Source organism: Aythya ferina (genome assembly GCF_964211825.1).
Source record: "Aythya ferina genome assembly, chromosome: 13".
NCBI lineage: Eukaryota > Metazoa > Chordata > Aves > Anseriformes > Anatidae > Aythya > Aythya ferina.
In genome coordinates this window covers 6,084,683-6,097,245 of record NC_140311.1, presented here as the reverse complement: position 1 = coordinate 6,097,245, position 12,563 = coordinate 6,084,683, and the positions used below count along the sequence as shown (strand labels likewise).

General features: G+C 36.8%; 2 protein-coding genes across 34 annotated transcripts in view; one reads left to right on the top strand and one right to left on the bottom strand.

The window, feature by feature from the left end:
* LOC311443752 (uncharacterized protein) overlaps window positions 1-12,563 on the bottom strand; it is a 319,792-nt gene that overhangs the window by 117,372 nt on the left and 189,857 nt on the right. The gene's annotated exons all lie outside the window — the stretch shown is intronic.
* Window positions 1-12,563, top strand: part of LOC311443868 (uncharacterized protein) — a gene marked incomplete at its 5' end in the record, with an annotated part of 58,796 nt that overhangs the window by 3,527 nt on the left and 42,706 nt on the right. The window contains one exon of the mRNA XM_084534442.1: window positions 347-399. Within this exon, the coding sequence (XP_084390568.1) occupies window positions 347-399 (53 nt within the window). The remainder of the gene's footprint in view (window positions 1-346; window positions 400-12,563) is intronic.

The window sequence follows — 12,563 nt, the reverse complement described above, 5'->3', positions numbered from 1 at the left end:
TGATTTGCTGCTGCTTAAGACCTTTTATGATGATCATACAAACTGAATAACCTGCACAATTAGGATTGAACATCTTTGTGCACTGGCAGCATAACTGGCAGGAGAGGTGACGGCTTGCTACACCGTGCATTTTTCAATGCACACATTATGTCGTAGTTTTCTATCTACTGTCTGTCTGAGGTAGCAGGAAAATTGGAGGAGTGTTAGCCTGTAATTCTCCTACGATTTATCTTACATTTTTAAACAAAAACTAGAGGAAACAGCAAAGAAGTGTGCATCATAGTCAGCTCGGTCTGATTGGGGCTTTTATTGTTACTCTAAATGATCATTTTTCTTTTCTTCACAGGCAACAGGCTGGTTTGCAGCCTAGATGTGTTTCTACCCACCACATCAATACCAGTAAGTTCATCTTTCCATTTTCACTGAAGTTGCTTAGTAACAGAAGATGAGGGTAAAGCATGTCCAGACTGCATTGCAATGTCTTGTCTTCAGGTTCATTGAAAAAGATGGACTAATGGACCACCAATGTGAAAATGTTGTTCATATCTGAATCAGTGGATCCATTTGATATTCCTCAAGGAGCTTTTAGAAGAATAGCTTTGTCATATTTCTTTTCAGCCTATATATTTTTATGTGATTGCCCTTTGACTATAGCACATCTAAGAAATAATGAAGAATTTCCTTAGATACTTGTTTCACACAGCATTCTGACCACTTTGATAAATATACAGGATGAGAATTACCATACTTTGGGCAGACACACTTTGAATCATTTTTAGTATCATTTTTAAGTGAACTTACAGCCCATTACAAGGAGAGAAATCTCAAGAATTTTAATAGTGTGGACCAGAACTTCATAAAAACACAGTCTCATGGATGGCTTCCTTCACTACTGTGATCCTGAGAATGATCTTCTCTCCCACTGTAACTGTATAACACCACTTAATAGCAGGGCTGCATTAAGGAAGTGTGCAGGTGCGATTTTCAGGTCTTCAGCTGTGATCTAGCTTTGCTGTTTTTGCAGGCAATCAGTAAAGACATAGTGCTTCCAAACTCTATTACAAGATTTCTAATTACCTTTGAAGAAAATTCTCTATTCAAAAAAAACATAAATAAATAAAAAAGCAAGCCTCAGAGAAAAGGTCAAGAGCCACCATTCTTGACCACCAGTCTACAAACTAGATTTAGGAGAGAGCCAGCTCAGGACTCTTCAGCAATGCAGTCTAAGCTGAATTTTACATCCATGGCATATCCTTCTCTTTGCTCTTGTACTAAGGAAAGCATCTCTACCTTTACATAAACTCGCTTCCTACACAAACATCTCTTTTTCTGGACTAGCTCATTGCATCCAAAGACAGCAGCAGCAGCAGCTGTCAGAGCCACAGAACTAGATACCAACAGTTTTTCTTTCCCTGTGAGGCCCACAGAAGAGGGGGAGCCAAGCCCAGGAGTGTGTTGTTCCACTGCCTTCAGCAACAGCACACTCCTGTGCACTCAACAGCAGACCCAGCAAGAGGACGCGCAGAGGCACAAGGGCAGACAGAGCAGAACAAGCTATGCAAGCACTAATCTCGGCAGCCTGCTAGTGATGCTGTGTCCCCTACATAGGAAAATCTTAAATAGCTCCCTACACTATTTATAAAGCAAGCTGCAATTTGGAGCTCTTTGTGTATGTATGGTGTGGTGGCAATAAATGACTCAGCTCAAACTGTGAGCTATATGCTTTGATTGCTTTCTGATATTGCTGTATGAACAACCTTTGCTAGTTCTTGGTGATCCATACCCTTGTCATGAAAGGGTTCTCCTACTTACACTGATGTAAGAGGGCGATAGGAATAAATCCTGAATATATGCTTGTATGTATAAGATATGTATGTTACAAACAAAGGTTTTCATTTATCTGTTTGCATTGAACAAAACCCAGCACTTTTAAAATATGAGTGCTGGGTTCAGTTTTGGATATATTTCAGTTTTTAAAAAGAGAAATATTTCTGTGTATATTTGCAGAATGCAGTGTGAGACTACTTCTTGGTTGTTATTTTGCTTTTTAAAAAATTACTTTTATTTTTGAATCTTAAGAGAAAATATGTTGCTGCTCCACAACACTACTTATTCAATATCCTCAAATCCCCAGGGCAGAGTTCAGTTAGACACAAGCTGGCTGAGTACAAATCATAATTATATTGAAAGGCAAGGTTTTTTTAAATTCAAGATAAAAAAAAATGAGGTCCAAAATTCAAAGTTTGACTAATGTACGGATGGCCAGGAGGCCACAGCATTATCTTTAAATACTAAAGGATGCATTACGCAAGGCATTGCATTATGCATTTATCATCACTCTTGACCTTAGTATCTTATCAGAAAACAAACAACAAAGTTGTTATAACAAATAACTCCTATAAATCCTAACAAACGGTTAATACTTCTATTGCATGTTTCCCTCTGAATTTTTCTAAAATACTTTAGACACTATAGCCTACATATTGCAGAATGATTTTTATTTTTAAATCAGGACTGAGATTACGGGAGGGGTTTTCTTTGATAAATAGATCAGAATTCAGCCCAATGAAGAAACTGACTGATCCACCACTGAAATTTAGTCAGACCTAAAAACTACACAAAGTCAAACATCCTTCAATGCACAATGTCACTATACAAACTTTAGGAAGAGGAGTGGAAGACACTGAAAATAGGTGACAGGAAAAAGAATAAGAACATTAATATGATAAAAGAAATAACACAGGCCTATACTTTCTTCTTTGCAAAAAAAGTGTCAAAGATTCTTAAATGAATATGCACTCATAATAAGAACAGAAATGCCTGCAGGAGTTAAGCTGGCGTTACACTCAAAGCCAAAGAACAGCGCTGAAAGAATGAGCTCATGCGCTGGAAGCAGCACCTTTTCATCCTCTGCTATCCAGCACCTAAGCTGTGATCCACTGTATTGCAGGCTGCTCAACACATTTGCAAGTGTAATAAAAAGAACTGAACCAAAGAGATGGAATGAAAGAGAGAATTACATTGGGGATACTACCAGATTTTCTACTTTTTTCTCCCTATCTCCTCAAATTTAACAAGGGAGATACCCTTCTTGTTTAGTGCACTTTGTAAATAGTAGCAGCCATTATTTATTCAACATATTTGCCTTTTGTAAAGTTGGCTTCATTTTTTATTATTCACACTGATATTCTTCAATAGGGTTGTGTACAGGGGCATATCTGTTTGTATTTATTCATTAGTGTGTTGTTAATTAAATATGTGTTTCATTAAACTTGTTTAAAAGAAAAAAAAAGTTGAGAAGAATGAACATACTGAAGTACAACACCCCAAGGCTCTGAAAAAGCTTCCACAGCTGAGTTGTTAAAAGTAATGTGGGCAGCAGCAGTGTCAAAAGCATCTAATGTTTTCTGCAAAGTACCAAGTTTAAACAAAATGCATGTGCTAAAGGTGGCAGGTAAAGTTAACATGTATCTATCTACTTAGAATATTCATGCCTGTGAATCAAAGCGCTTCAGTTACTTTTCCTCTGGCTGATCCCCTGGCTGGCTTTTTGCCACATGCATTATTTTCTTAGAAGATTCCTTTACAAAGATGTACAGAGATATATCATGCATAAATGAGTATAAAGTGATCGCCTACTTTAACTACCTTTGCAGTGTGAATACTAAGGAACTGTTTTTCAGTTCAAAGCCTAGGAGCCCAAGTCCCTGCCCAATTTATTAAATGCCAGTGAATCTTCACTGTGACATCCCAATCCAGCAAACTGTATTCTGACAGATTTGGATGTTCCTGCTGGCTGCACAACAGTCACTACAGGATTTCCACAGCAACATGACCCTGAAGCATAGTAAATGCAGTGATGGAATTGCTCAATGATAAACTTAACTTTAGGATGGGCACAAGCTAAAACTCAAGGAGCAAACGTACAAGGGGTATTTTACTACTTTTTGACCCCGTAGCCGGCTGAACTTTCACAAATAATTCTGTTGAGCTTTGCCATGCAAGCCTACATCCGCTGATCCTGCTTTCACTGGCTTACCAATCTAGTATGACAGCTGACAGTGATAAGTTTTAGTGAAAAATGAATTTGCTCTTCGAAGTGTGTGAATGCTTCTGTATTTAAACTACTGCCGAACTAAAATTCTCAACACCACCAGAATAAACTAGTGAATAGCTCAGATCAATTACAGAGGATACTCATACAAACAAGGAATTCATTGTTAGGCAAGTATCTGATCATATGAACTAGATGGAAAGGCCCATATCCCGAGATACTAGCTGCCAGCTGCAGAAAGGCTGCACTTACATTCAGGAGGAGGAGTGGGAAAACAAACAGGCAACTGGCACAGGAACAAACGCATCAAGCTGGAGTACCAGGAGTTATGACATGAACTCAGTGTATCTGAGATTGCAGGAACATTATAGCAATCTGTAGATCTTGCAGTAATGGCACATAAAATTAAATGATATGCAGGGGAAATCACCAGTTTATGCAAAACAAAAAGGATAGGCAGATGAGAAATTTTTCAGAAGGAACATTTGTCATGCATCTACCATGACTACTGCCACACAAAGATGATGATGGTGGACACAGAGAAAATGACCTGGGTGCTGGATGAAGTCAAATGCTACTGACTAGAAAAATGAGCTTGTTAGAAGGAATAACGTTGCCTTCAAGAATACAGAAATAAAAGATAAGTTTTAATAAAAGGTCTACGGCATGAAGTGAGTCTGTTGCAAAAGATTACAAAAAGACAGTTGTAAAAAATCTCAGCATATGTGAAGAATGATCTTGGAAGGATATAGTACATGATAATACATACTAGAGTGCAAGGAATGATAAACAGAGAAAAGATCAAGAGTGAGCAGAACAGACATAGTGAAGAATGGCACAGAACAAAAAGGTTTAGCGATAAACGGAGTTATGGAGCAGATGCAGAACACAAAGTGCAAGAATGTCATTCAGCTCCACTGCTACAGCTGCACTGGCAGATGGAAAAATACAAATAAGATATAAAACAATACTCTAAGATCCATAAGGTTTCTGCTCCATGGTTACACTGGTCCTAAATGTACCGATTTAGTTCTCCAGAAGAATCAGTGTTTAATCTCTAACTATTTAAATACATCATGTAGACACCATGTAGACAAGCAAATGCCTCTTACACATGAATTTTACTCTGTTTAGCTGCTTACCTCTGTCTTACTCTCATGGACCTTTGACAGCAGTAAGACTTAAGAAGAAATTCATGTGGTAAAAGTTAAAGACGATCACTGAACTAGGGATGTCTTGGGCCTTATTTGTAGCCAACTGATCCCTAAAAACAGCAGTTGTCTGAGACAGAAAACCAGCAAAACTGAAATCAAATTTAGCCATATTTAACAACATATGGAGTGTTTTCATTCAACTGTAAGATTAAATTTTTATTATTATTTCATCAAACTTTAACTATCATCTGGAAGAAGTTACTTATTTTCATTATTTCCTTAGGATATTTAATTATTTTACAGTAAAATATTAATGTTTGATCATATATTTTCCTTCTGCTTTTCATTCTTTCTAGTTTGTGTCCTTTTAAATGATAAAATAACATAATTAAATAACTTATTCCTTTATTGTTAAAAGACTATTTCCATGATGAAATAAAATTTATTTAGCACTGTATGCTTATTATACATGAACAGACAAATAGAAATGCTTCCTCAAGACCTTATAATCTACTGCATGCAGAAAAAAAAAGTGCAATTTTATAATGGGCAATTGTTTAAATGACACAATCTGGGCAATTGACACAGGAAAGGTAAGAGACTGCTTAAGACATGCCGTACAATCCTGAAGTCACTTGAGTTTCTTAACTGATTTCAGTGGACCTGGTTTTCTTGGCAGCATTTATGGAAGAATTTAATGAAAAACAGAGAAGTTATTCACTAGAAAAGAAAGAAAGATCATTCTAGATATGAACTAATTATCTCAGACACAGATCAAGATGAAGAAATAAAGGTCAGATTTGGAAGAGGGATGAATAGATAAAGTGAAATAGCACAACAAAAGCTTCTAAGAATGAGAAGACAATTTGCACTGATGAACAGTACTGAGGAATCTTTGGAAAGAGGAAGAACAAAAGGAGGTAAGAACAACTGAAACGGAAACAAGACAATTTCTGAAGATCTGTAGGGGTAGCAAAGGAGACTCAGACTGGAGGAGTTTATTACATCAATACATAGGTTCCTGGGTTAGATATGAATAGAATGGAGGAAATAAAAACAAACCATTACAAATGTCAAAGTTAACATAATATTTACAGCATAGACAGTAAGGAATGACTGGATCATCCCTGTAGAGATAAAGGTAGCAGAAACAGGTAGTGAGATCAGTGATAAAGACCACAATATTTAGATAGTGACATAATAACAAACAAATGATTCAAAGTTCAAGAAACTGTATGACAGGTCAGGAAAACAGGTAGTTATTTAGGATTCATCTGAATATGAGTATTGGCTATGTCACACATGTCACAAGAGTAAGAAGAGAGCCAGAGGCAGAGTAATTTAACTATAAACACCAGAAAGTATTCTTCCTTCATTACCATCCTAGCAGATGTCTCCCTGCAAGCTGACTATGATGGCCTATCAATTAAGACATGAACTATCTGCCTATGAAACGAATTATGGGTTTCTTAGATTATTTTTGGACTCTACATGGCTGTGCTACAGATAACAGAGAGAGAGAGAGATATTAATTCCTACATGAAGTAACTACTGGTAGTGAAATAATCTGCACAATAAATAACCTCAATTAATATTATGCAGCTTTTGTAGGACTACAAATAACTATAGGACTTAAGTATCCCAGTTATAGAACAGGGTGCCATAGTAGTAGTCTAAGGACCAATATAGAACTGAAGCCTAAAATCTTTTCCAAAAATTAAACACAATAGTAATGCATCTTAATCTCACTACAGCAATGCAGATAATCTACCACTGCTAAACCAATCTTTGAAAGCACTTATTTTCCTGCAATTCATTCTCTTATTATCATGCCTGATATAAAATGAAAATAAAAATTATTTTGATAACAATATTATGAAGAATATTTATAATTATTCTATTTAGTTGTTTCTAAAAATCCAGGAAGTGGTAAAATAACGTTAGAATGTATCATTCTTTAGTTATTAGAAGTGAAACCAGAAGGACCAGAAATAGTCTAGATCTGCCACAGCCTCCTAACAGAACACTACATGAATATCCAAAAGTTTAATCCTGTAGAGAAGAGAAGAGGTCATCTCACTTCTATTCTGCTGCTGACATGAAACACAAGGCAAATACTAACACTGTGGCTTTCCTCACTTTCAAACCTCTTCATTCAGTTCCCACGCATGAATGACCAGTCACACTCTAGTACCAGCTCCTTACTAGTTTCATTCCAGGGCAGAGCTCCATACCTTCAGCATATTCTGCTGAAATCACTGAGCATTGAACTTCCTGAACAAACCAAAGAACATGGAAATTTTGGTACATAATGATCCCTGCAACCACACACATAAGAGCGTACACACTTCATTCATGCAATTACATTGAGATACTCCTAGTGCGACATGTTAAAACAATAAAATTATTTGAATGCTACCTCTGCTGAGTATCATATAATTTATATCTTCATTTCAGTTTTGAGTGAAAATCTCTCTCTTCAGTGCTACATATATTAAATAAAAATCATTATTTGCATTCAATCCCCGCTAGTAAAGATAATGTTATTCCAGTTTTTATAATGAAGTTAAGTGCTTCAAAAAGTACTTCATGTAGCAGCAGCATCTGTGTGTAAGATGAAGTGTCCATATCCACCACTTCAGAAAGTGTTCTCCTTTCTATGGATACCCATTGACATATGCCCTGCATAAAAGACCCTTTCTCATTTCATGGAAACTGAGCATGATGCTTAGTGAAAAACTGTTCACCACCCATCTTAACTCACAAAAACATATCTAATGTTTGAGTACAAAGAAGAACGACAACTGCACTAAAGTGATTTCAGTGCATCCAGTGTTCATAAAGAAATGACAATTTCAAGCTGTCACGCTATTGAAGAATTCTGAAATTGCTGTTGATGCACCATGTAACTAGTGAACAGGTGCTAGAAATGATTGGAGCGCAGTTCATATTAAATAGGGACCTTTGGAAAAGAAAAATACATTCTGCCAGGCAAATTTGGAAAGGTTCAGCTGATAACACATATTTATGAACAGTGGCAAGCAATGGCAAAAGAACAGGAGGTAGAAAGAAAAAATAAATCTTGGATGAACACAGTGATATCACAGCAAAAAAAGCAGACCGTCTCTCCATTGAGAGATTATAGCCATACACTGTGCAGGACGGTCAAACCTTTAATAATAACAATGACGCAGCATGAAAAAGATTTCCCTCTTGAAAAGAAAAATCAGCCACTGTATTTAATAAGAAACCTGTTTTCCTAACATTATCGGTATCTGAAGGACAATCTAGGTGCTTTGAGACACCCCACGGTCGTTATCTCAGGGAAGGTTAAATGGAGGTACCAACTCTTCAGCAGCTTCCTTCTTTTTACTAAGCTCAACAGTTTAACACATTCAACTACAGATCCAAAACAAAGATAGCCAAAGGTATGTAGAAAATTGTTTCAGTTGAGTGCAAAACAGTGGGATGCATTTGTCAGGTTTTAAGTCAGAACTAAGTCCCTTCCAAAGAAACCAGACAGTTCAATGCCCCTTTTGTACCTCCCAGTCTGTACAGCTTCTACCGACCATTTGGCCAGCCTGCCTTTGTGAGAGTTACTGCAGTTGGTGATGGGGGCGTGTGATAGGATTTGTGAAGGATCAACAGAGGAAAGGTATTAACAGCTAGAGACAAAAATCATGCAAGCTCATTTTACTGTTGGGAGTAGATATCAAGCACCTGCCATTCTGTTATCTCCTTCTAGACTCCTACAAGGTGCTCAGTAACCTGGCATGTTTGTGCTGTACATGCTAACCTCAACAAAAATTTTACAGAGCGCTAAAACATTCTACATAAGATTTGGGTGCCACAATTGTGCCACTTTGATGTATGGGTTTACATCAGGCAACCAGGATAGAAAAATAGCTACAAGGAGAAATAAAGAAAAAAAAGAAAAAAGAAAAAAGAAATTAAAAAAAAGGTAATTTTCTATGTCTTCCTTTGGTGTTCTGATTCAATGTGTTGAACTGTGTCTGACTGGAAGATTGCAGGAGCCAGCACATGGCTGGGTACAACAGGTAGTACCCACTCACTAATTTTGTCATGTATACACATTTGCAAAAAGCAAAAACAAATTGCCCCATCCACCTGTCATACACACTGTGAGCTAGACTGTCCTCTACAGCCGATGGGAGGGCGTAAATTCCACCTTGACCCTTGGTCAGCAGAAATATTTTACTCCTTTAGTTATTCCAGACTGGACAATAGCTGCAAAAAAGCCTTTAATCCTTTCTGAAATCCCCTGACAACATTTGCCTTCATGATCCTTTGTTTTATTTAATTTCAGATAGTGAATGTTGCATAAACAAGCTATTTTCAAATACAGAATTGCTCAGCTTTATTTCAGTGGCTGAATCCTTGATCCTGTACTCTGGGATGGAAGAAGGTAGAGAATGATCTGATAAGATCTTATCAGCTTATGTATTTCAGTCAACTGCCATAAAATAAATCTTATTTTGCGTAACTTCTATTCTTCCAGCCTTTTATAAATGCAAACATTTGGTAAACAAATGTTTGCATTTATAAAAAATGTTTTGTTTACCAACATTTGGTAAACAAAAGCAGATCGAAAAATAAACCCTTGGGAAAACCAGGTAACTGCATTGCCAGCTGCTTCTCTATGCCTGATTATATTCCCCTTTCAGACAGCCACAGTGGATAGCATTTTTCCAGGCCTATCTAGGACATGTGGGTTTGATTTCAAGAACAACTGTGGAGAATTTAGAGAAGCTTCCAGTAAGATCTATTTAAAAAGTGTGTTCAGACTTCAAATTATGTAAAAATCCTACAACTCAACGCTTCTGGGTTTGAGCTCATTCTTAGTGAGAATCAATCCCTAAGATACCCCCCACTAGCTCTGAAATTTTGTTCTGGGTAAGAAAAAGAAGGTATGGATAAGGCTTTGGGGCAGAATATAGAATATAAAGCACAACATCAAATACAAAATATCTGATCAGGACTTTCCCAGTGACTTGTAACTGATACGACAGACATGGGTGAACAGCCAGATATCAAATTTGGGGTATTGGGGTATAATAAATACTAATGAAATGGTATTTATTAATATCTTAGCTGTCAGGCCACGTGCAGATGTAGAAAGATGTACATTTCTTGTTTCATGAGACAACTTGCATGGGATGTCACAAACTATTCCAATGACTTGCACAGCAAAAATAGGAAAGTGAGGACCCATTAAGGTTACTGAAATATTTGTGGGATAAAGGTAAAACAGATATTATAAGAGCAGCTGACAGAGACTCTTCTACTAATTATAGAGGTATTTTACTAATAAGCCAAGAGGGAGATGGGTGTAGAGAACCCAATCACTCTTGCTGTGCCTGCTTCTCAAATCTTGCAAAGGTCAACATGAAACTGGAAGTAATCTAAAACGCCCTGTTCTTTCCCCTTTGTCCCCAGTGATATTTTGGAGCCCTGTGCTGAACTAAGCAGCTTGCCACAAATTGTACTTGCGCACGTCTTCATAGAAGAGAGTATATAAAAAAGCACTTAACATTGACCTATTTGTGCTCCTATTTTAATCAACTGGAAAACACAGGCTGGTCAAAAATGGATTAATCTGAAAGTCCTACCTGTATGCATTAAGGTTACAAAAAGTTAGATGTGAGTGAGTAATACTGCTAACTCTGCGCTGGTCTCCTAAGGCTCTACTCTCCCCTGAAAGACATGACCATCTGTGGTTCTCAGATTGTCTAGCAAAGGGAAAGATTAGGCTTGGACAACAGAAAAAGGACAGATATACAGGGGAAGTAGACACATGAGAAAATATAATGTGTGTTAAAACAGGCGAATTAACACACATTGGTGCGTGCTACAGAGCGGATAACAAGTACTGTGCTAGAAGTTACTTCCCTTAAAGCAAGAAAGAGATATAGTAATACTTCAAGATGCAAAGTGTACCCTTTTAATACAACCGATTTTATATAGGAATTTTAAGAAAATTCCTGACTTGGGTAGCAATCACTTGATTACTTAAGTATGACTTTATTTTCAAGTAAGGCTTTAAACTTTCTTTGCCACAAGCCTCCTCTACCTCTTTTTATACTTTATATACTATACAGTATGCAATATTGGTTTCCTGCTGAATTCACACACTTTTTGTTTGCTTATATATTTCAAGATCTCAATCAGTCATGTTGTCAAAACAGTCTTTTTGTATCACATACCTACCACCACTTGTCATTAGAGATGTTTAAAGCTCTACTGCTGCAGAGTCTGATTTACACTCTGACATCTCCCACACTGAGCTTATTATAATTGTCTATAAACTGCCCTTTCACAAGTTTTAATTAGGAAATAACAAATGGTTCAGAAGCATGCTGTTAGGCAGTTTATTCTTTCTAAATTCAGTACTTCCACTGTACTATACTGATCACAATGTCATGCTATGCAACAATCATGTTGATTTCAAAATTTTTACTTTAACATTTAAATCTCTTCATGACCTTTTCCCTTCTCCTCCTCTGCTTGACTACATTTTACAGCTTTATGAATTGTTCTAGAAGCAATATTTCTGAGCTGAAACAGGAATAAGCTAAAAATAAGTACCGCACCATCAGAAAACGTTTATTTTATTAAAGGCCCACTGGAGAGGTGCCTTTCTTGGTTACATACAGTACTCTCTGCATTCTAATATACCACTGTAGCCCTACAATTTTACTGAGGACTTTAATAAAAAGTCTGAGATGAATTATATTGTTCAGTGGCTTGGAGTCACAAATTCTAGAAAGGGTTATATAGTTCAATTAACTAGTCACCACATTGCCAGAGTTTATTTTATACAGTAAAATTAACACTGGAGAAATGCATCTATAGCAGCTGCTGCAGACCACCATATTACATCAAACAAGGTTTGAAGAAAGAACCACAGATCACAAAATAAATGCATGAGGAAATTCTAAAGGTCAAATGAATGCAAGGTTTTGGATGCATATCTATACATCTTTTGTTTGCAAGGTTTTGTTTTTCATGTCTATAAATGGGATAGTTTATTTAGAGAAAAAGATGATTTGAACTGCACTGATATAAACAGTACTGTACAAGCTATTTCCTTGAACTTCACAAGAGTGTATTTTAGTATTTATGTGGAATAGTCACAGCCTAGCCCACCTGCAATCAATCACTGCTGTTTTGTAGCAGAACGAAGACTTCTTAACAGATTAATCACTAGAATTTTCTATCTAATGATAATTCTATGCTAAAATCATGTTTTCACTGCACATCACTGACTGTAGCAACAAAAGATTTGAATGAACTCAGGATGTTTCTCTGACTTGCTCAGATGCTCTTTCTTATCT